At 38.7% G+C, this 25542-nt stretch overlaps 2 protein-coding genes and 1 long non-coding RNA gene across 4 annotated transcripts; 2 read left to right on the plus strand and 1 right to left on the minus strand.

Moving 5' to 3' along the window:
- The first annotated feature begins 26 nt into the window (after positions 1 to 26).
- On the plus strand, positions 27 to 12340 carry LOC135775445 (uncharacterized). Its single transcript, XR_010543881.1, has 3 exons — positions 27 to 179; positions 9072 to 9213; positions 12261 to 12340. It is a non-coding gene; the product is annotated as an uncharacterized lncRNA (long non-coding RNA).
- Positions 9603 to 16318, minus strand: wnt1 (wingless-type MMTV integration site family, member 1). The gene is made up of 5 exons (XM_065285638.2): positions 15831 to 16318; positions 15290 to 15395; positions 13632 to 13885; positions 13219 to 13484; positions 9603 to 12954 (listed from the first exon to the last, which is right to left on the minus strand). The coding sequence occupies exons 1-5, from the start codon at positions 15838 to 15840 to the stop codon at positions 12463 to 12465; spliced, it is 1128 nt and encodes a 375-aa protein (XP_065141710.1). The 5' UTR covers positions 15841 to 16318; the 3' UTR covers positions 9603 to 12462.
- A 2203-nt stretch (positions 16319 to 18521) lies between these two features.
- On the plus strand, positions 18522 to 25239 carry wnt10b (wingless-type MMTV integration site family, member 10b). Of its 2 annotated transcripts, none has more exons than XM_065285640.2 (4): positions 18522 to 19044; positions 20142 to 20404; positions 20767 to 21167; positions 22762 to 25239. In XM_065285640.2, the coding sequence occupies exons 1-4, from the start codon at positions 18971 to 18973 to the stop codon at positions 23251 to 23253; spliced, it is 1230 nt and encodes a 409-aa protein (XP_065141712.1). In that variant the 5' UTR covers positions 18522 to 18970; the 3' UTR covers positions 23254 to 25239. The 2 variants fall into 2 exon arrangements, with proteins under 2 accessions (XP_065141712.1, XP_065141711.1); XM_065285639.2 differs by having other exon boundaries at positions 18531 to 19044; positions 20725 to 21167; positions 22762 to 25238.
- The last annotated feature ends 303 nt before the right edge of the window (positions 25240 to 25542 follow it).

Genomic DNA, 25542 nt, shown 5'->3' on the forward strand with positions numbered 1-25542 from the left:
GTCTAATATACAATCTCTGTATATGCTATCACCATTGTAAGTTAACGTTATATGTCAACTAAAAACTAATATCACATCGTGTGCGTTTCTGAAAAAGTACAGGAATAATATAAGAATTAAATGTGTTTAAACCAACGTCAACACACTACGACGCCGCATTAAGATAAATTGAAACCAAGGTAAGCCTGCTTGCAGATTTTTCCTTTTCGTTACGAAATGTTTACTATTGTATTAACTGGCCGTATACGGGTCTGTTACTGTTAAAATTATTTAACGCTTCTGTAGTTTATTGTAAAAACTACTTTAGTGACGGTACTATTATCCCAAAGTTTCCCACTAGATGTCAGCAAACGCTTTGTTATAACACCGAGATACCAATTCTTCATTCAGAACGCTTTCCTCAGTGTTCAGAATCAGTCAATTTCCATGATCCAATTAATATTCAGTGCCAAAAACGTAACTACGTTTATAAGCGCATTAAAATATATAATACAAATATAAAGCTGAACAAGGTGGTTATTATTACACTTCACTGTCTTTATACATCAAACCAAACCTCCAAGAATATCAGTGGTGTTATAATATCTTTGAGGTGATTATTTATTTTTAAGATGGTGGAAAATGATTGACGGCCCTCTGATGACAATCCGAAACGTCCTCGGGTTTGTTTCTGGAAGTGATTATAGAGTTGGGTTGTGGAGTGCAGTGTTGGTAATGGGTGGGGGCAATCGAGGGAGGTGTTGTTCCCTCGCAAGCAGCTCTCAGCATGCATGTGCTGGCTCGGAAAGTGGATGTGTAGCTCCTGCGGTTGACTGTGTCCATGTGTCACTCCACTTACCAGTAGAAATGTCTTTACTGATGGTAATAGCCAGGAGTCATTGATGAAAAGATGGATGCAGGAGTATTCCTCTTCTTCATTGTAGTAACAGTAGGCTACGGGATGACGCATATAAAAGCATCATTTCTATGCTAACTCTCAGTCATACTTTAGGGAAAGATTGCAATGAGATTGTGATATTAGTGCTTTGGAAATTAAATTTGAGAATGGAAAGCATCAATCATTGTGCTCAGAAATGGGATAGTGTTTGAGAGAGAGAGAGGGAGAGAGAGAGGGTGACAGTGGAATGTGTCAGTGTTCCTGTAACCACTTTGCCCCTAAACTGCAGCAAATAAACATTCCACCACTCATGTGTCAGAGCTGAACACTTGCCCACTGTTGCTGTAAAAACATAGCCAATAATTAAAACCAAAAAACCAAATGCTTTTTCCATTGTCTTAAATAACTTCTTTTTTCCCAGTGGATTGTGTTTTTTTAGACAATGTACCATTGATATATTTCCCTACAACTGGATATTATGGAAGTGTGCAATGCACTGCAGATACTATAATATATCCTGTATGTGAAATATGAGATTAGGGTAATCAAAGTGTGATTTCAGTCATTGATTTCAATCTTTGACATGACCTTAGTTAGTATTAACCCTGGAGAACACAGGAAGATTTTGAGTAGCAGCAATTAAAATTGGCCAAATTTGACCCCATGGGTTCTCCAGGGTTAAAAATGACAAGGTACAATTTTTACAGTATCTTCTATACATTATGTAGGACGATTTTAAATAAATCACAAATAATAAATTACCTTAGCTGGATTTTCACAGATTGGGCCAGGGTCACATACAGTACTGTGCAAAAGTCTTAGGCCGCCATGCCACAATTAGATTTGTTGTTTTTGCAATGTTATATTGATTATATATAATTATTTCTCAGTCTCTTTAATAGAATACATCCAGAAAATACAGGAAATGTGTATATAGTATTAAAAACTGTTTAAAAATGTAAACTGATGTGTCAAGCTTTTAGGATAAACTCCCCTTCCACTTGATCAATAGCGGGAAACTGCTGGATCTCTTAAACCTAAATTAAATTAAATCCTAATTTCTAATTTTAAAGAAATGTATTCAATGCCTAAAGAAGACATTTAGTCCTGAAAATCTTATTTATCTATTTATTTATTGTACATATTTCCGGTATTTTCTGTTTGTATCTTAATAAAATAGATTGAAAATAAATATGTATGGACATTAAAACCTCTTAAACAACAAGTCTGGTGGGGGTGGCCTAAGAATTTTGCACAGTACTGTATATCAACATAGGTGCACATATGCATGTTTCATGATGTCCAAGCTCCAGGATTGTTCGATAGATTCATAATTTTATTTACATTGATTATTATATATCATAGAAGTTAATTTTATAGTAGATTTGTGCTACATACCACATACTGTAAGATGAATAATTAGGTCTGGCATGCATATGCATAGCGTTTACACATATATTAGTTATTTTTTATGATTTATTTCTGAACCTACAGACACAATTCACTGTATTTGTAGCCGTAAAAAGGCACCGTCATTTGAACTTTATCTCTGCCATCATGTGGTAACAGAAATGATTTAGCCTGACTGATAAACAGGCCTACTGGGAACAGCCTGTTGCCTCAATAGAGTAAATCAAGAGGTCATGGTCTGTTAGCGTGGGGGGTCGATATTGCCACCTAAATCATTATTGCCGTCGGGCTCAATTGGCCACACACAGATATATAGATATTATTTTACACCGATTAGACATGTACATCACCCAAACTGACTCTAGTGTGGAGCACACTGTGCACATCACTCTTTCTAGGATGCTGAACATAAGCCACAGACGTCAATCTAATGGTTTGTGCAACCCACCCTCATTCCACAGACACATCCTCAGGGAAGAAGTTGCTTTTTGGGGTATAAGGGTTCCTATTTCTGCACTGTAAATTACAAATACACTTAATAATGTAATGTTCTCAATCTCTACCAGTTTGAATGTCAGTCATGTCAAAGCAATCTTATCTGTCATTTTGTTTTTTAATCCTCACAGCATTTTCCTCATAATCTTTGATGATTTGAATCTTATATTCAAGTTTTCGCTGTGCATTGTTACAGGGGAGCCTGTGTGTAAAATCGTACACAGTAGTGCACATATGGATCAAATCATCTTGTTGACATCTTAAAAACAATTGATGGATTTCTGTTGGATTTCTTAGGCGCATAAACAAGTGGTTCCCAAACTGTGATCCAAAACTGCTTGTAATCTGTAAATGATTTTATGAAGGTTGCAAGCAGAATATTGGATATAGATGCTCCGATGCTAAATTTCTGCACGATACCGATAAACGGTTATTAGGAGTGATGTCTGCCGATACAGATTATCCATAGTTTAGTGGTTTTACGTTTTATACTTTCTTTTAAATTAATCATAAATAATGGCATAATTTTGTAAGAAATGCAAATAAAAACTTTATTCTGAATATTAAAATAGCATTTCTTAAGTTTTATGAATGAATAACATTCAGTGAGTTATTATCAACCCGGAACATCAAGCTGGTAATGTTTCTTAAGACATGCACAGCACAATTTTATGCATTTTCTACCTCTTTTTCACTGATAAGAATAATCCGCCGATAATTTTTATACTATTGCCTGATGGCCGAAAGTGGGAAAAATAATTTTTTCAATACAGATTATTGGACGATATATCGCTGCATTTCTGATATTTGCACTGTTACAAATTTCTGTAGTTTTCACGGCATTATTACTGTAATATAAATTAAATCTACAGTAAATTTACTGTAAAAAAAACTACAGCAACTTACTTGCCAATTGCTGTCAGCAGGTTGCTGTAGATTTTAGGCTTGTGCCGATAGACGATAGCATTGTGTATCGACGATTGTCAGACATATCGCTAATAGCGGGTTTTTATGACAGTAATTGGCGTTAGTTATTGTTGTTATTATTATTATTATCATAGTTTCACATTAACATGCGCATTACATGCTTTTCCTCACATAAGAGGGTTTGTGGGCTTCACTTTGCGCGAGAGAGCTTGTAATGCGTGCGGATTCCTTCTGGCACGCACGTGGACTTAATGCCCGCGTTTTGGACACTTGCTCAGACCTATTGGCGCGCATGGACTCCTTCTAGCACCTTAACTTGTAATACACACGGCTCTCATATTTCCTTGCACTAGAGAGGTTGTAAGGCGTGCAGAGGGTTAAAACCAGCAAGTTTGTTGTTCCCACTCCCTAGCACGCAAGAAATTTTAGAGCGCCTGGACTTAATGACGCAGATGGATTAATGGCATCAGTTTTAAGAAGGTTACAGTCATGACAGTGTTGCCCTTAGAGTATATCAGCTTGTTCTTTGTCCACCAATCAGTGACTTGTCATAAATAAGTAAAAAATTAACAAAAAAATGAATCCGTAAACTACTGTCTACCCCCCGATACTATTTTGTATCGGTGATCTCACAGGCTGACGATAGGAGGATCTCAAAATGGGGCATATCGCCCAACACTTTATTTCACAGTATTCTTTTTACAGTGTGGTTTATTTTTATTTAAAAAATTCACAATTCACTCACCATCAAGAATCATTCATTCCAAAACAATAAATTAACTGATTTTTCATATAGTTTCTTTGGATGTTGAATGAAATTTGGGGTGCATGATTCTTTGACTCAACTTTCAAAGTGGTCTGCCACCTGAAAAAGTTTGAGAACCACTGCATAACCCCTTTCCAAACAATGACGGCAACTAATGCCCTGTCATGGCTAACATCACCATCACAAGCCACGGTATGAAAGAATGATGGAGATGTTACAAGACTGGAGTCTTTTGTGATGTGAGATGGCAGTTTCTTTGGAGCCACCATCTGCTGAGGGGGTCAGGCACGTAGGGTTCAAATCTCCTGGATTCTGCCTGCTTCCCAGCTGCCATGCAACTCTGAAATCCACACACAACCACACTTGCGCACCTCGCAATTATCACACACTCTCACAAACACCAATCCCAGGCATGCTGCAACGCTGAAACCATTTCCTTCAGAGCGGACACTAAAGAATGCTGGGATTCTTGTCTTGATGCACCAGTGTTTTTCTTCCTTTGGGTTTGTGCAGAATCCACACATTCTGTTTAACCCATTCACTCACAATGCATCAACCCTGCTTGTGACCACTCCTTCACTTCATGCTCAATTCAGTACGTTAACCTGAAAATGTGCTCATGTTTTGGTAACAGCTTGTTACTTAATCCCTGCATCGGTTTTGAGCTTCAAGAGGGACAATAATCTTCCACATGCATGCAAGTTCTGTTTTAAGGTCGATCCCAGGGAACACACATACTGATACAATGTATAGCTCGTAAGGTCGCTTAGGATAAAAGTGTCTGCCAAGTTCATGTAATATGCCCTTACTGTACTTTGTGTGCCCTTGCGTTTAAAGTGACTCTTGTCTTGGCTCATAATAGCAGTTAGAGTAACAGCAAGTTCTCGGATGGAAAGTCCTCATTCTTCAACAACATAACTCAGCCAAACCCTCACTCAGTCCAACCAGTGAGGTTTTGTTTTGGACTTTTATCAAGTGATTTGATTTTTTGCTTTATTATTCTATTAGCTTCGAACCACTGTTGGCTCACAACATATAGGTTAAGTTGCTTCTAAAAGCTCTTAAAGACTCTCAAGAGCACTTATTGAATTAAAACTTTTACTGCTCAGCTTTGGGAAAAGGCTGGGGTTTCAGTTGAAGGAAGATGCCAATCTCAGCCAGGTTACTAAATAGAGATGTACGGCGTTAATTGGTCTTCAGCTTGCGGTTTCACATCTACCGCATCTTTCCAGTGTCTTAATTTATGACTTCTCTTGTGTCAGTCATGATCCTTATTGAAGCTGAAAACATAATGAATTAATGTTTTAAAAATCTCTCATGTTTTCAAATCCCTCTAACCACGTCTGTTTTCCCAGCCTTACTCCCTGCTTGCCGCCTGGCAGGCCCGTGTGTCAAAGGTGGCTGCTGTAAAGCAGACTGTGGGAACAGCCGGTCAGCCTCCCCGTCCCCTGTTCCCTAACCAGAGGGGCAGCCATCAATCCAAGCCTGCACGAACCCCTCCTTACTCGCACACATCTCTGCAACCCACACACTCGCTCCCCAATAATCCGCGGAAGCAATTTCATCTCGACTCGGGTGGCGGCCCATTGTCGCCAACTCCTTCAATCTTTCCTAATTAACTCTCGCTTTGTCCCGCGTCCGAGCTTCTGGACTCATCTCTACGACATTCCGATCGAGGATGGTCTTCGCACTCCCGGGCAACCCTCGGACCCTAATCCCACCGTACCCCTCCCTTCCGAGTAACTCTTTCCATTTTTCCCCCCAACCTGCCGATCACCTACTTACAGAGTTAGGTAGGGGCATTAACTCCTTGGGTTTTTTGAAAGAAGTGAACGAAGGAGGGGGTAAGGAGGAGATGGCCAGAAAGCGACTCCAACCCAGACAATTAGAACAATGGGCCGGGCCTGTAGGGGGCTAACTCGCAGCGTCACGCCTGGACGGTGGGTATTTTGTCGGTTTAATGAATTGTCCGTCAGTCCCTGGCTGCATCACAGGCCGTGTAGAGAGTGGACAGCAGGGACCCAGACACTAAGTCGGTATTTATTACACTGCCTTTGTCACTAATTGAGCTAATTATCAGTGACTCTTCAGCACTCCCACAATGACAGTAGCCCTCCACCGCCTCCCTCATCCCACCAATGCCTGGGAATGCAGCCTGACTTTGCTTCTTTATCCCTCTTTTTATCCTTTTCTTCTTCCCCCACTATCTCTTGCCTCACTATCCATTTTTGTTTAATGCTGTATGTTCTTACTATTCTGTTTAACAATGCACATACCCAGACACGCCCTGTAAGGTCCATTTATTGCACTTTAGTTCTGAAATCTCTCCGAAAAGTACTTTAAGTGTAAAACGCGTAGTGTTGTATATTCTTATACACTGTCATAAAAATGGTCCCTAGCTGTCACTGGGGCGGTACCCTTCCAAAAGGACACCTGAAGAGTTCTTATTAGTACCTCAGAATACATATTGGTACCAAAGAATGCATATTATTACCTCTATGGTAAATATTAGTATCTCAAATGGTATACCAATTGATACATAACTGTAAATGGTACATATAAGACCCTTTTTAAAGGGTACTGCCCCAGTGCCAGCATGGACAATTATTGAATTTTTTTTTGACAGAACTTTATGTGACCATGGACCACAAAACCAGTCATTAATAGCACAAGTATATTTGTAGCAATAGCCAACAATACATTGTATGGGTCCAAATTATTGATTTTGCAAAAATCATTAGGATATTAAGTAAAGATCATGTTCCATCACAATATTTTGTACATTTCTTACTGGAAATATATATAAAAATGTATTAACTATTAGTAATATGTGTTTCTACAACTTACAAGGCGATTTCTCAATACTTTTTTTTCTGTTTTGCACCCTCAGATTCCAGATTTTTAATACAGTTTATATCTTTGCCACATATTGTTATATCATATCAAACCCTACATCAATAAAAACTGTATTTATTTAACTTTGATGTATAAATCTCAAAATATTGCCTTATGACTGATTTTGTGGTCCAGGGTTCTTAAAGAGTTCTTCACAGTGATGCCATTAAACCATGGTATCATGGGGACCTTGTAAATCAAAAGTTCTTAAACAAACGATTTCTTTCTTTCATTTTTGTAATCATTTGAATTTTTCTACCACCTTTAGTGCAGCAGACTGGTTCTGTGCAATCTTAAAAATTAAGGCTCCAGAAATGTCTTTGTCGAGCTGTATGGTTCCATAAAGAACCTTCAACATCCACACAACCTTTTTGTTGCTCAAAAGGTTCTTCATAGTGGACAAAGGTTCTATAGACTATTAAAGGAATAGTCTACTCTTTTGCCATATTAAACTATGTTATTACCTCAACCTAGACGAATTAATACATACCTATCTTTTTTCAATGCGTGCACTGTACAGCGTGTTATGAATGTGTTAGCATTTAGCCTAGCCCCATTCATTCCTATGGTACCAAAAAAAAGTTTTGTTTTGTGGCACCATACTTACTAGTATAACTCCTCATGTAACAGTTTTTAAATAGGGAAAACATGGAAGTGTTTGATGGCTTCCCTGTTTGGTACCATAGGAATGAATGGGGCTAGGCTAAATGCTAACACATTCATAACACGGTGTACAGTGCACGCATTGAAAAAAGATAGGTATGTATTAATTTGTCTAAGTTGAGGTAATAACATAGTTTAATATGGCAAAAGGGTAGACTATTCCTTTAAAGATTAGAAAGAATTGGCTAGTTTAAGGTTCTTTAGAGAACCAAAAATGTTTTTCATATGACATCACTGCAAGGAACCCTAATAGAACCTTTATTTTTAAAGTCACCTATTGTCCGATTCACTATTTTACATTTCCTTTGATGTTTTTGTATGTATTAGTACATGTTATCGATATGCAAAAGGTACAAACCCCAGAGTAAATGATGACGCAAGTTATCGTCTCCAACGTAAATCTCTTTTCTTGGACTACAACAAACACACGGATTGGATTGTAGGCAACAGTGTACTTCGATTGGTGATGATGATGCAGTTAAGTTCGACATTATCAAAATTCCTCCCGCTTTGGACTTGCATTGTGAGCGAATCTTTCAAACATGTTAAGGAGCGTCACATTTCCGGCTGACGTCAGAGGTATTCAGGCCAATCATAACATACAGATTAGCTGGCCTATCAGGGACACAGCGTTTTTCAAATCATTGTTTTGTACAAAATCTGTGCATTTCAGGAAGTGAGTGAAATCTAAAGCTACAAAAATGTATGGTATGTGGAAAATAATGTGTTTTTTGAACCATAAACCACGTGAACCACATTGTATTATACTAAATACACAAAATAACGTTTTTAGCAATGACATAGGTGCCCTTTAAGAGTGTAGCAATGCAACATGTTCATATACTGTACATATGTAGACTTTCATTGATAATTTAATAATTTTAGCACTTGTTCTCTTATAATTTACAGTCATATAGTATTCTTGTTTCTAATTAACATCATTCAACCACACTAGCTCTTTTATCAAGTTCTGTGCTGTCAGCATTGCAGATCCAACTTCCCCTCTCATCCTCTTCCACTGCTGTGTTTCATGGTCAGGATGCGGACGTGTCTGTGGCGTTACAGCGATACGTATGACTGAACTTCAGCGGCCCTCTTGAAAGTTGCGGTGGCTAAATGAAAAATTGTCCGCTTTCATCCAAACTCTCGTGGCCTTTCTGGCCTCTCCAGCAGGGTGGAGGTAATGCAGTCTGTCATTATTTCTTCATTTTTTTATGATATTAAGTCAATTTACATTAACATTTATTCATTCAGCAAATGCTTTTATCCAAAGCGACTTACAAATTAGAGAGCATTTAGCACTGTGTCTAAATGAAGAAAAACCTTTAGTGTTGTGATAAAACACAACATTCTGTTGGATTGTTAGCTGTGGGAATGGATCTAAATGCGCATTCACAATGTTGAAAGTTTAAGTGCTTCAGACAAACCATGTCATGCCATGTTGTGGTTGTGCAAAATGACTGATGGGTCATAAATAAAGCTTTGGAGCCTGTTATTGCGTTGAACTGAAATATTGTGTCTAGAATGCACAATTTAGAAGGGTGTAAAAAATGAAAGAGAGAAAGAAAATAATGAAAATATAAACTTTATTGTGCTATAACACTATATGAAACAACTTTTCTTTCTAAACTGAGCTAAAATATTTCATTTTATCAACATTGTTTCTATCAAAGCCATCATACAATAATAAATACTTTTCATTCACAATATAAAGGTGGTATTCAGTGCATTTAAAACACAAATGTTAAGAGACAAGCAAATCAGGCATTTGACAAAGTCGTCATGTCTCTAAGATGCATGTGGACCTGCATTCTGATCACACCTTTTCGTCCATATGTGACCACTGGTATAAGTTATTACTAGGGATGCACCGATATATCGGCCTATGATCGTGTAGTTATTACACATCTGGCTGAAATGACTGTGAAAAATGTCCAGATTTCTACTGTAAATAATGATAGTGTATTTACCCCGCTTTAAAATCATTGCAAGTAGCATAAATATATAGATCATATCTATTTAGAATATTTACAACATTTTGGTCATGTTAGCTGATATACAAAATACAATTTTTAATAATTGTGACTCCTTCAATATATGTGAACTGTTTGTTCACTGTAAACTAGGTAGTAGAGCATCGACAGGACTTTTCAACACTTTTAAATCGTATGCAGTTGCGACGTGTGCGACGACACAACGTATTTCAGACTACTTTAGAGTCTCTGTAATACTGAATGTCCATCTGTCAAGAGCAAATCTATGAATGTTTGTCATTAGCGTGTAATGTACCGACGTAACATTTAATCATGTTTAAAGTCAATCTCGGGTCAATCCTAATTTTCACTTCTCAATACTTTTCCATCAGTACAACAACATGGTAAACCACATAATAATAAATGGTATTAAAAAATGGCAAGAGACTCAAAGCAATGACGGGAAGGATGGCAGGTCCGAATGGGAAATCGCAAGAGGTTGGGCCGAGTTCGGGATTCCGCTACATAGTAATCGGAAAAGGAAGCCCCATCCCTTGAGAAGCACTTCACACAGTTTTATGTGAGACAAGCAGGACTGCAGCAAAAGAAAACAAAACGCTAAAATATTTTTAAGAACCGCCCTCTTGTTAGAGTTTTGCACTGGTTTATGAGAGAGCATGCTTGTGGTTCCTTGACCACAGGAACATCTGTTAAACTGTGTCCATGTACTACACTCGCTGTGACCCAGTGTACTACTTTCTAGCTTCTATGTGCCCCAAAGCATAATAGTAAGTGTCAAATATTATAAAACCTGAAGGCTGATGGTACCCTAAATTTCTAATTATTTGTCTATACGCAAACATTCGGTGCTGTTTGTTGTTGTGCATAATGCATAGTGGTTTTCATCCCATTTCCAGATTGAAGCCAAATGTTGCAGTAAAATGTCACATCACCAATGCTTTTCAATGGCTACCATTAGCTGTGGTTTGCTCAAAACATTTTCTCAGTAGTTATTACATTGAATGGACTTCTTATTCAACTGATAGCTTTGGGTTCTAAAACCCTTTAAAGCATAGTTCACCCAAAAATGAAAATGATGTCATCATTTACAGACCCTCAAGTTGTTATAAACCTGTATACATTTCTTTGTTTGCTGAACAGAATATATCAAGGAGGAAACAAGAACACCATTGACTTCCATAGTAGGAAAGGAAAATACTATTGAAGTCAATGGTGCTCAAAAACGGTTTGGTTACAAATATAAATATCTTCCTTGTATTCGGCAGCAGTGTTGGGGAAAGTTACTTTTAAAGTCGCCATGAAACGGAAGTAGCGATTGCCTTGTTTTCCCCGTAGTGACGTATATCAGAATGAAACGGCTTTTGAGATGAAATAAGGCAAAAAAAAAAAAGATGAAATAAGGCAGGCCTGGATTTGAATTTGTCCATCGAGATCTGATTGGATCGTGTTGCTAATTGCTAATCGCTGCGATCTTCTCTCGGACCCCGCCCACCTGCCATACTTTTGACCGGAAGTGAAGAGAGATCGTTTTGAGGAGGGGAGGAGATTTGCATTTTTGATTAAAGATTATGAGCACACACGAATTTTAAAAAAATAATGAAGCTCACAGATAAGTCAGTTGTTAATAATACCACAATATTAAAAATATATATATAGTTTTTCATTTAAATTTCATTGCGACTTTAAGAGTAATGCATTACAATATTAAGTTACTCCCAAAAAAAGTAACCAATTGCATTACTTAATTACTTTTTATGAAAAGTAATACTTATGTTACTTTTAAGTTACTTTTGCGTTACTTTTGACTGAGAAGTTCTGCATTCAGAAATCGCACATTTCCATCGCAAAAATGTCAAGCTCTGGCCTGCCATCTCCGTTTGTGATTCAAACTGTTTCCGCTAATGCGCGCACGCATAAGAGTGCGTAATTTTACGTGACTACGTTCAATTTTGTGACTACGTTTTTTTTAATCAAATTAATTAAACTAAAAAGTAACTCTGATTACTTTTTTTAAAAAGTAACTGAAATATTAATGTGTACATTTATAAAGTAATGCGTTACTTTACTCATTACTTCAGAAAAGTAATATTATTACGTAATGCACGTAACTTGTAATGCGTTACCCCCAAAACTGTTCAGCAGAACAAAAAATGTATACAGGTTTGTGTTGGATGAATCAAAAATTATACATTTCTGTCATTGATTTTGTCTCATCCTCATGTTCCCATATAAGACTTGTGATAAACAGAATGTGATGTTAAGGACTGACAGCTTTAGTCCGACAAGCGACAAGTTAATCTTGTGTTCTACCAAAAAAAAAGGGGGTTTGATATGAAATGGGTGAGTAAATTATGAATTTTTCATTTTTGGCTGACCACCTCTTCTCCTATAAAACCTCCAATCCATTCTTTCACCTCCACTTTCTCAGTTTGTTCTCATAGACACTGATGGACGATCTGTGTACTGGTGCAATTGAGGCAGCTCACGTGACAACACCAGTGGAAAGTACAATGGCATCTTTCCGTCACCTGCTCGGTCTGAGTCTTGTATCCTCGTCCACAGCACAGCAGCTCGCACCCGTCCAGTGCTGGCGATGAACTGTTGCAGGTGCGTCCCGATGTGCCATGTGTGCCTGTTTTCCCATTGTAAGAACAGAAGTTGGGTGACTTTTCGAAGTAGACCAAGTCTCGAACAGATGGGAGCTTGTGTGCTGGATTTTCCGGCTCCAGGTGTCGGGGGTCGGCTCGATGAGAGGCACGGTTGCTGCCTTTGTTGGCGTACACGACTCGGGATGCACCATCGAAGCGGTCCTTTAGAAAGTCTCCCACTACACGGAAGCTTGGCAGTCTCATCCAACAGGTTCGAACCGTGCAGGACCCAGACATACCATGACACTTGCATTCTTGTTGCATCTCTGATGAGACTGTCTGTGGGGAGAGAAGGTGGGCACTTTATATTGAGTCTCTTGAATACTACCAAAGCAGAAGTGCCAAAAGCAAATATTTGGACGGTTATGTGATCCTGTCTGTGAAATCCAGACTAGTCTTAGCATCAAAGTATGAATTGATTTCACATTGATCTCCATCTTTCACATGGACTTATTCAATTTAAAGGTATGTAATATGTAAAAAATTACTGTAGCTAAGCAGAGTGTTTATGGGGTATCTTCATTAAGATTTACTCTTTCTTACCGTTCTCCCCGCCTCATTGTTGTGCAGGTTGGTCAGATAACGGAGATCTCGGCCCTTCTCACTGGAATCCACAAACTCTCGTCCAAACATCCTGCCAAAATCCACATTGTCGCTGCAGCCTCCCCAGTGCCAGTCTGGCCCTCCAGGACCCCGGCGCCGGTAGTCACAGGTGCAGGACTCAATTGCCCCCTCGGAGCAGGACCGAGCCACAGCGTGAGTGACGCCGGCACTCGTGATAGCAAACACAAACGCAGTCTCACGGCAACCTAGCAAAACAATAAGCACAATGTTTTTCTATGTACTAACTAACCCATATTCATATAGTTAAGTATGTGTCTCTATCCGTATTATCTTTATCTTTAAGTTGGTAAGTACTTTCATAATCCCACCACTGAGAAATGAGACCTACTTACCACGGTTGACAATTTTGCCAAAGACATTGGGGCTTTGGGTGGTCGGACAGTTCCAGCGTCGGTTACGAAACTGCCATTTGCATTCCTTGATGGCTGTATGCAGGCCTGCAGCAATGGCGTGCAAGATGCCAGGGTTTTGCCGGATCAGTTTCCTCTGTCGGCGGCTGAGCAGTGCCAAGCTGGGGTCCAGTACCAACTGCACATTTTTGGAGTTGGTGAGGTGATTGCCTGAGGATGCCACATTCACAATGCCCCTGGTAGAGGAAAAAGTCAAATAAAGACCAATTGGAAATAGTGTACGAGATATCTCTGTAGGGCCTTCTTATTTTTTGCATAAAAATACACAATTAAAGGGATTGTTCACCCAAAAATGAATATTCTATCATCATTTACTTACTCTCATGTTGTTACAAAACGCATAAATGTCTTTGTTCTGATGAACAAGAAGGAAGATATTTTGAGAAATGTAAGTAACAAAACCATTCGTGGACCCCATTTACTTCCATAGTATGAAAAAAGAATACTATGGAAGTAAATGGGGTCCACAAACGGTTTGGTTACTAACATTTCTCAAAAAATCTTCCTTTGTGTTCATCAGAACAAAGACATTATACAGGTTTGTAAAATAAATGATGTAAATGATGACAGAATTTTCATTTTTGTGTGTACTATCCCTTTAAGAATGTTTAAAATGAATGCGTCATTTAAAAACAGACGGATAAAGATGTTATAGATGTGCAAAAGCTGATGCTATTGTACAATTTTAAACATGTTTTGGTGCTTTGGTGGTGTTAATACTTGTATTCCAGACAAAAAAAATAGACAAAAAACTTAATAATATAAATAAATAGAAGAAATAGCTCTGTCTTATCACTTCAACACGTTTACAATTATTAGTTCATGTCAGCTTTGGCTCACGTCTAGTGTCTAGTTTTTACTCCGGAATGCTCAGCACATTACACGAATTCAACCCTGAAAACGGCCTGGAAAGGAACTGCTCTTAGCCATAAAATAAATCCGCATTTAATTTATCCCAGATTGGATCGAAAAATCTTGTCCCGGTTTCAAGCCACACTGTCAAAATGAGAGAGAGAGAGAGAGAGAGAGAGAGAGAGAGAGAGAGAGAGAGAGAGAGAGAGAGAGAGAGAGAGAGAGAGAGAGAGAGAGAGAGAGAGAGAGAGAGAGAGAGAGAGAGAGAGAGAGAGAGAGTGCAGTAGCGCCGAGTGCACGGGCTTAAGCAAACTGAGATTATTGATTTATTTAGAAGCTGAGTTTGATTTAATGTCTTCAAAACATGTTTCACATTAGTTTAATATTACTAAAATAACAATTTAAGAAATAAAAAGGCATACATTGTGATAGCTTTACTTTTACCCTTCGCCTCATTTTCTAGCAACAGCATGTCAAGCGAGTGTTTTTATTCATTTAGTGGCTTCATACTACTTTTTCTTGTTGAAAGATTAAATTAAATAATTAATTTTATTCTTGTATTTACTCTTAAGGACAGACTTCGTTAACAAATTCGTGCATCATTAAAAGAACAAACAAGAGACGAAAAACAATTGAGTAAACAAAGGAGATTAACCTACTAAAACGTTATTATAATATATTTATTTATGGAGTGTGTGTGTATATATAATAGGAGTGCTGTATCTTACCACCATCGTCCGCTGTTGTTGACTGCGCCTGTGCCAGTGAGTGAGGACACGAGCAGAACACACGCCGCTTTAACTGCGAGAAGCAACGCCAGTACCCGCATGATATCTAAAAGAGCAAAGTTTGCAACCAATTAACATCGTACAAAATAACTTTATAGGTTTCAACATTTAGCCTATTTAAGTTTTAAAACAATTTGAACTATATTGTAAGATCAACATTTTTATTTTAAAATGAATAAAAATAATTTGTGACGTGAACAGCGATTATTAATAAACTGTTATTATTGCATAAGAATATTTTTGTATAAACAATTACGATTTTTGACACATTTTGTGACAATGCATAATAATATCAAAGCAATATTTTAGTTGTCTAAATTTGTGTTTTTTTATATATATATATTTTATTTATGCTCTAATCATCGATACATAAATCAATTAAAATTAGCATCCTAGGCTGCTAAATATGTAACTAAACTTGAAATGAAAAAAAAATACTAATTTAACTATATTTGCTAGACAGCATAAAGCATTCACTTACCACTCCACATTCCAGTGCCACTGACAGTTATAGGATAACGTTTCTTCAGGAAATTGAGATAATTGCTTTGTATCTTGAGAGATGAGATTTGCCCGAGTGTTGCGCTCTTGGTGCTGAAGTCACAGTAAAGGTCCTGAGTGTGATGCAACTGCTACAGTCTCTGTGTTAGTGATGCTCTGCACTGAGCGCGTGGGACAGTCCCGCAGATCTGATCCCCTCGGTGACTGATAGGCGACACATTGTTCACTTATTGAACGCTACAAGATGAATAAAAAGGGATTTGCTGCTCTCATCTCCCTCTGTTTTTTTCCTCTCGCCTTTTGAGTGGAACTGAATGGACGGATAGCTTAATTCTTCTCATTGGTCACAATGAATACAGGAGGCAAAATCCGGCATAAAGGACAGGAGATGAAGAAAAGATCCGCGTTTTAAATTACGTATCATTTTGTAATCCTCGTCCAGAGATACATTCAGCGAGAATCGTAATAAAAAACAGTCCGTCTGCCAGGCGTCTTGCATATGCAGCTGAGCTAAATTTATGCCCTCTCATTGCAGTGGGTGTGTTTGCGCGCACGCTGCTTGTGTCTCCCGTACCTTCTGCGTGGATGCTGTCACGACAGTTACAGTAAGATGAGAACATAAAACATCTTATCTGACCTTTTTAAATGCGTGGATTGCGTCTCCTCCCTCTCTCGCGTAAATATTTGCGTGGATGTCCATTTGCACCGCGCTCGCTTCCTTTTCACACTTAGAATAATGAATACATTACTTCATTGGGTGGAAAATTCTTAATATTAATTTGGCAAACAAACAAAAAATATCTATAGGATTTATAAGAAAAAACACCACTGAAGTCATTTATTACAGTTTTAGTTTATCATCTTACATTTTTTCCCATTCGTCATGTGCCACATAGACATGTTAAGAAAAATAATAAATACTAAATTCAGAATAAATAAAAAAGAACTTTTGTAAAGATAAATAACTCAATATATTCCGACAGAAGTTTTGATATGTGATCCCAAAATAGGAAAAAGTTAAGATAAAACTGTTCACCATCTGGAGTGCAGACCTCCCTTGAACGCATATGGTCAGTAAAGCCATGCATGGCACGAATCAAATTATATTTTGCTGTCAGGTTTTGACTGTAAAGCCTACATTTATAGTCTCATTTGCACAAAGAATTATGTGCAAATAATAAAAAACGCATTTAGGTGATCTTAAACATCTTACACGTAAAGTCATGAAAGAATTACGCATTGCATAGAGAAGAAAGAGAACGCACTTTCTTTCTGATGATTTGAAGCAAATGGCTAACTGAAGGAAGTGCGCTTTTGTTAGTGCTATTTAATGAGGGCTGCTTTGCTGGGCTTAGCCTGATCTTATACTCTTGAAGGATCTTAAAAACAGGTTTTCCTGAAACACTCATGCGATGCGGTGCAGATTAGCGGCAATCCGGTTAAAGGGACGCCTTTTATATACAAATCAACTTCAAATCACTTTTTAAGCCACTTAGACGTACACGCCACGGTAAAATGCTAATGCACTTTTCGTTGCCAGAGCTTAGGGAAAGGAATAGAGGCGATTATCTCCAATACAAGAATTGATCTAGAGGTGATTAGCCCAAAACCAAGAACTGTTGTCCGTACTCTGTGTTAAGAATGGTTAAGGGTGGATTTAACTCAATTTCATGACATTAATCCAACTAGTCTCGGACTATCTGTGGTAATTCTACTACTGTTAATAATACTAATATTAATAAAGATAAGCAGCGAGATAGGACACTTTAAAGAATTGCTTACACCTGCTGCGCATAGTGCATAAATGACCAGTGGTATCCTGACCACCAGCAAGATAATCCTTTAATCTTGTAAACTGCTAATGCATCAAATATTCTGGTTTATTCATACATATGCTCAGTGAAAGTTTTAATATCTTATCATCTCACAACACGATGTCTTCTGGGGAAACCTTTATAAAGCAGCCAGAAAAAAATTAAGATTAAAAAATTAGCACGGACAGCTTGTCCATTGAACAAACTTACTGTGCGCATTATGCATAGCGTACAAATTGTTGGCGCACTATGTAATTGCACATTTTGGTTTTCACTGAAATTGAGCTCTGACAAAATCCCCTCAATCATGGTCACTTATTAGACTCATTAGAACTCAGACGCGCGTGGACAAACAAACGAAATAAGTCAATTTTTGCAGCAATGCTCTAGGCTATTTGCACCAGGCTGAATGTAACAGTCATTTAAAGCGCTCTCATTAAGAGTGTCGAGCAAAATGATGAATGTCGGCGTAATTAAAATAAAACGTCACTAAAGCTGCACGGTGAACTGTTGAACTGGTTTGCGTGGGAGGATGGGCGCACACAAGAACGCGCACACGCATTTCGTTTTATTGTTTAAGCAAAAGCGCACGCCTGCCTGCTGCTGTCCCGCTTATTGTAGCCTATATGAATGATCTTAGTTAAGTTTAAAGTTCAAATAAAAGTATGCAGGGGAGGAAAAAATAAGTCAGTAGTGCATATGGTAGAAAAGAGTGTATAAGCTATAGAAAAACGCAAAACATAGAAAAAATAGTAGTAAGTGAGTGACAGTATAACAAAAAAGGCTACAGCAAGTTGTCACATTTATAGGAACAGCAGGCACAGGTGTACAGTATATTGAATGTGCAATATACACCTGTATATGTGCACTAATAGCCTAATTTATTCTAATAGACGCATTGTTTAGTCATATTCAAGGTCATTCTGTCAATATTGCATCCTTAAATCGGTTAGATAAGTTTATTGTTGAAATCCTATACCGATTTATTCATAGCCGGATTTATTAATAAACAATATATTGTTGCGGATGACGATGGTCACAATCAATTTTAGGACATTGCATAGGCGACAGTTTGACAGGCCTTTTCCCATCATGTTTAAAAACAAGCGCTCTAGGCGGCGTTTGGCTATCCTAACTGCGCCCCCTCCTCCTCAGTGACATACAGCTCCCGTCCCAAACTTCATCACATGCTGCCTTCTAAAACTCCGAGATCCACACAGAAACAACTGAAGTCATCCGTACTTTACAGTTCGCCGAAGGATCTTACAGGTGTTTTAATGTCCCGTCGAGAAAGGCTTGCATCGAAATGGAGTTATCCCATAGACAGCTTTTGGGACAAGTCCTGATTTTGGCTGCTGCACTTCTGTCACCTGCTTTCACGTAAGTAAAGAACTAGAAGTGCATGTTTGTTTTTCGATTTGTTTGCATGACGTCAAATTATATCCTTAAGAAATGCATATTTCAGGTAGGCTGCGCAACGAACAGGATGAAAATATTTTTATGCCTTAAATGTATTTTCTCATTGACGGATCTGTACAGCTACTGCTTACATTTACAATAGCGAGCAAACACACAGACTCGCGCACTAATGAAAAGCAGTTATGTGTCAGAGATTGGTTGGTTATGAATGTTCCTTCACATTTCTCAAGACTCCAACCGTCTATGGGTACAATATATTTAATAACAACAGTATGTTATGCTTTGGATATAATACTTCCCACAAATCTTTTCCATATAGTCATTTTCTCATAAGCTTATTACCGGGCATGCCAAGATACTGATAGGAAACAGAGCTTTTGAATAATCATGGATGGTTTATTTATGTCTCCTGCGAGGTCACAGCCTTATTTAAATATCAGGACACCTAAGTCACATCAAAACTTGCTTAAATTAGAAAATAATGTCATTTGATACATTTCAAAATTTTGAAATAATTAGATTAGAAATGTTGATATTACATTTTTTATATAAACAAAACAGAAAAACATGCTTGAATTTTCTTTTCATTTTTTGCTTGTTTTTTTTGCTTTTCATACTTTACTTAGAATGATTCAAAAGCAAAAATTGTCATATCACCCATTCAGAGTATATTTGTTTTTATATGTGCATCATTTTAAAACACCTGTTAATGTTAAAGCATCCTCTTCCAATATTAACGGAGTTGCTTCATAATGATATCTCTGCTTTAAAGTTAAAGAAATAGTTTACCCAAAAATAAAAATAGTATACAATTTACTCATCCTGAGTTTCTTTACTTTGCTGATTACAAAAGAAGATATTTTGATAAATGATAGTAAGCACAGTGGATGGTACCCATTGACTTGCATATTATATATTTTTCCCTATTCATCACAATATCTTCTTTTGGATTCAACAGAATAAAGAAACTCATATAGGTTTAGTACAACATCAGCCAGAGTACATGATGGCAGAATTTTCATTTTTATGTAAACCTTTAATATTCTCTTTTTCATTAGGGTCCTGGGCAATGACATCCTTGGCCTGAAGGTGGCAGGAGAGCCAGTGCTTACCCCCAATGCAGTGTGTTTACGACTGGCGGGCCTGAGCAAAAAACAGATGCGTTTGTGTGTGCGCAGTCCTGATGTCACAGCCTCTGCTCTGCAGGGCATTCAGGTTGCTATTCACGAATGCCAGCACCAACTCAGAGACCAGCGCTGGAACTGCTCCTCCCTGGAGAACCATGGCAAGTTGCCCCATCAGAGTGCCATTCTCAACAGGGGTGAGTAGATGGCAAAAGGGGCATGGGAAGTGCTGAAGTTAGTAGAGAGCCAATACAGTCATAATCCGGGCATTGAAATGTTACCCGGAGTATACACTGGCCAAAGTAGAAAAATCACCGTTGAGTCATTGTTTAATGTAATGGAGCTGTTTGGTTTCCACTGTGGAAAACGTATTTATGAGATTTTAGATATGAAGATCATTATCTCACATAGATTGTTATCTCACCAGCCGGCTCGTGCACTTCACCTTCTCTGTGTTTTTACAGGAAACTGTTTACTTCACTGCAAGCGTTATGCAACGGTTTTCTCTTTCATCCAGGTTTCAGAGAGAGCGCCTTTTCACTTTCTCTGCTCGCCGCAGGTGTAGTGCACTCGGTGGCTTCGGCTTGCAGCCTGGGTAAGTTGCAAGGGTGCGGCTGCGAGGCGAAGCGACGAGTCGATGACGACAAAATTCGTCTCAAGTTAACCCAGCTCCAACTTCAGACGTTTCAGAGGAGTGGGATGACCATAGCGGGCGCAGGGGAGAACACACCTGAATTCCACAGTGGACTTCCAAGCAATCTAGGCTCCTCCCACCCTGTCAGTCTTCTCAAACCTATACCAGATGAAGTCTCAACACTGCAAGATACCTGGGAGTGGGGAGGCTGTAGTCATGATGTCCGTTTAGGTGTACGATTTTCCAGAGACTGGTTGGATTCCAGAGGATCTCCTCGTGATATACACGCCCGTATGCGGATCCACAATAACAGAGTTGGCAGACAGGTGCGAATATAATGATCTGCAAAAAATCTGTTGTACTTAAGTTGTAGGTTTAATATAGATAAGTGTTGTCAGGGGCATAGAAGGAGAGTATCCCCTATGTACTTAAAGGGATAGTTCACCCAAAAATTTTAATTCGGTCATCATTTACTCACTCTCGTGTTGTTACAAACCTATATACATTTCTCTGTTCCGATAAACACAAATTAAGATATTTTGAGGAATGTTTGTAACCAAACAGATCATGAGCCCCATTCACTTCCATAGTATTTTTGTCCTACTATGGAAGTGAATGGGGCTCACGAGCGGTTTGGTTAAAAAACATTCCTCAAAATATAATATATAATCCAAAATTTTCATTTTGGGTAAACTATCCCTTTAAGCGATGCCCTTTTTGGCCCATAAACCTTTAAAGGTAGTGTTTTCTTAAGAATTTGAATTCTCCATTTACATTTAGGTATTTAGCTGACGCTTTTATCCAAAGCAACTTACAAAAGTAAATGAAAAACAATAGATCGACCTTAGGGAATGTGTTCCTGTATCAGTTAGCAATGCAAAGGTCATGGGTTCCATCCCAGGGAAAACACATACTGACAGTGGCGGCCGGTGACTTCTTTTTTCGAGGACCCTCAATGCGGAGTTCGTCACAACATGTATGTAGCCCATCATGTGTGAATTTCAAAATATGTGTTTTTTGCATCAAGTGAACCTATGTGCATCACGTGTTTTGTCAAAATAAGTGCCTGCTGCAGATGCTTCTAAAGGGTTTATGATAAAAGAGACGCTCGCATTTGCCAGATACTCGCATAATCTCATGCGTAATCAGAGTTTACTGTTAAGTGAGTGTCTTGCGTGTATTTTGTAAACGTGAGCCTCTCTTTTATCATAAACGGTTTGGACGCGTGTGCAGCAGGCACTTATTTTGACCAAACACGTGATGGACACAGGATCTCTCGTCGCGCAGAACGCATATTTTGGAAAAAGGACCCACACCCATGACACTCCAAACACTTATTTTGAATTAGCCGCCACTGCATACTGATTAAAAATGTATCGACTGAATGCACCGAAAGTCACTTTGGATAAAAGTGTCTGTCAAAATTAAGAAATGAAAAATAGAAATGAATGATTTGATTATTTCAATGATTTCACTATAGACGGTTTCATCGCACACATGTGCAGTGATGCGATTACGCAACTGGTTGGAACTTTACTTCTGGTTTCTGTTTGTTTAATGGTCCGAGTAGTTGCTAAAACTAAACTCTTAAACAAATACCTCGTCGAAAATAACAAATGTTTTGGTTTCCTAGGTAATCTATGTGTTTTTTATTTTGCTTGTTATATAAATAAACTACTTTAAAAGGACTTTGTTGTTATTTATTCTTACCGGAAGTTACGTGTTTTCCACGAAAGCCGCTTGTTTATGTTGTTACCGCTGAAACCGTCTATACTCATCTTTACATCATGTTGTTACATATCTCACGTCTACTAAATCCCCAATAAGTTTCTTATCCTATGTCCTTTTTTAATAATTTAAAGAAAGCATTTCACTTTTCAACTAACCACTTCATCTTCATTATGGTTTTGGCTTTAACAGGTAGTTACTGACAACATGAGAAGAAAGTGCAAGTGCCATGGCACATCCGGCAGCTGCCAGTTCAAGACCTGCTGGTACGTCTCTCCTGAATTTCGGCTCGTGGGATCACTGCTGCGAGAGAAATTCATGACTGCCATCTTCATAAACTCTCAGAACAAGAACAACGGTGTGTTCAACTCTCGTGCTGGCGGATCCACCGGGTCAGAGCAAATCAGGAACCGGCGGCGAAGCATGACACGAGATTTGGTGTACTTCGAGAAGTCTCCCGACTTCTGCGATCGCGAGCCGGCGATGGATTCGCTGGGCACGCAGGGTCGGATCTGCAACAAAAGCAGCCCCGGCATGGACGGCTGCGGGTCGCTGTGCTGCGGCCGTGGACACAACATCCTCAAACAGGCACGCAGTGAACGATGTAACTGTCGCTTCCATTGGTGCTGCTATGTGCTCTGTGACGAGTGCAGGGTGACGGAGTGGGTTAATGTGTGCAAGTGAACATGTCCATTTCATTTGGAGCAAGATGCAGTAACCTGTACCCTGTCATGCTCAATGTGACCGCCTGTGTGTTTTGCTCTCCCACTGTGTCTGTTTATCCGATTTTCTCCTTTCTTTAACCTCGTTCATCTGGGATCTATTTGTGTTGTGTTGCTGTTGTTATTCTGAAAATGCCAAATCAGGGATTGAAGAGGAGGTGACTCATGTCATTTGTCTTTTTTTCTCAGTTTGGAATCTTCAGCCTGTAAAACCAAGCAAATGCCCCAAATGGCATCTACGGTCCTAGAATAATCTATCAAGACAGCAGGAACAAATTATTCAATGCAAAATACTGTATTGGTCAATCCTTTATACATTCGGAAAAGTGCACTTAATGTTCCTTGCATTGGAAATATATTTAAAAAGTTTTGGATGATGAAACAGCAGCTTAGTTGGGGTGAATGTTGAGTATCAATGGCTGTGATAATAAGTTGCATCGTCTCAAAACATTTTGAGGGTTTGTAAGACATATAAAGCAGCGCTTTTGGGAAGTCTGGAAAGAATCTCGGCAATGGACGGAGAATGTTCTTCGCTTAGTGCTCCGACTTTTGTTGGATTTTATGAAAACCAGGAAAATCGAGAAGTTGATATGCTGCGTAACCCCATCCTCACCCCCATAGAGGCCGACCAGTCAGGGCGAGGAGACGGACAGCGCAGGAACGACTGGAGAACACTTGTGCCTCCTGTGGATTTTTCGCAGCTGATTAGAAACAGTCACATCTCATCTCAAAGAGGAACTGGTGAACAATATTGGATGCCAGATGCCTTTGATGCGATGATGGAAGACATTCATACACTCAAGACCTACGTTAAATTGTATTTAAACAGCTGCCATCGTACTTACAATCATATTCATCAAACCAATGTTTAGGATTTTTAACCTTTTATCATTCGTGCGGCAATGCTTAGTAAATCAAATTAATTATAAAGATAAATTAACTTACATTTATTACTCCTTTTTATCTCTTTGGAGAGTGTAGAGAATGTATTATTGTAATATGTTGTACAATTTCTAAGAAAGCCTTACTTTTTTGTAAAAAGATTTTGTGCCTGATTTATTGTCTTTATTATTAAACTGGCTTTAGAACCAGGAAGACCCTCTAGAATTAAGCTGGAAAATAGATTGGGGTATTAGATATAATTCTTCTCCTCTAGAGGTTTCTTGGTATAACTGACCTCTCATTACGGGCAAGAGGGATGGGGCTTTCTCAAAAGGTTTTATAAGCCATATAGAGGAAGGAACCTGTCTTAGCGGGATCATCTGTCTAAAGTTGACAGCCTGTTAAGATTGCGCCATGTGCTGCTGAGTTCTGTTTGTCCTCGTCTGTGACTTAACTAAACACAGATATGCTGTACTAATATGTCTAAGCTCTGTCTGAGTGTTTAGAGAGGTTTGAATACAACAACATCTCAGAGATAAACATGAGTTTTTCCTATTTGATTCTTTACAAGATTGACAAATGAAGATGTTCTATTGTGGTAGACTGAGTGAAATGACCACCTAAGGTCTGTCGGCTTAACCCACGTATCAAAATACCCCTGGCAATAGCAATAAAGAAGAGAGAAAGTAGTGAAAGAGTGGGGAGGAATGATAACGCGCTGAGTATCTGGTTTGCATTTCTTTATTTCGTTATCATTTCACCCCAGGGGCTGCTGCATAAGAATTTCCTGTCGCTGTTTTTCCCATGTGTAAGACAGAGGAATTGGACAGCCAGAGACCCCCTCCACAACAAAATGCATTGCAGCCAATCACACATACAGAGCAACATACCGACAGCATCAGCAGTAATGACAACCAGACACTGCCACAGTATAAAGAAAGGGCACGGATCAGATGCTGGGTCCTATGAAAATATTTTGGTTAGCTACCATTCACTGTAAAGAGACAGAGCAACAGACCCGACAGGTAGGTAAGTAGATGAACGGTGAAACAGACGAATGGATAGATGGACAGACAGATGAGAGAGAGAGAGAGAGAGAGAGAGAGAGAGAGAGAGAGGGTGACAGGAAAAAGAGAAAGGAGAAAGAGAGGGAGCAAAGAAAGAGCGTGAGAGAGAGAATAATAATTAAAAAAAAAGAGCGAAAGGGGAAGGCAGACAGACAGACAAATTGCAGAAACATACTGATCAACACACAGATGATTGATAGATACACAGACAGACAGACGACTGATACAGCGGGGAAAATCAGTATTTGACACATCAGCATTTTTAATCAGTAAGGAAATTTCTAAGTGGGCTATTGACACAA

Source organism: Paramisgurnus dabryanus, chromosome 21, assembly GCF_030506205.2.
Source record: "Paramisgurnus dabryanus chromosome 21, PD_genome_1.1, whole genome shotgun sequence".
Classification (NCBI taxonomy): Eukaryota; Metazoa; Chordata; class Actinopteri; order Cypriniformes; family Cobitidae; genus Paramisgurnus; species Paramisgurnus dabryanus.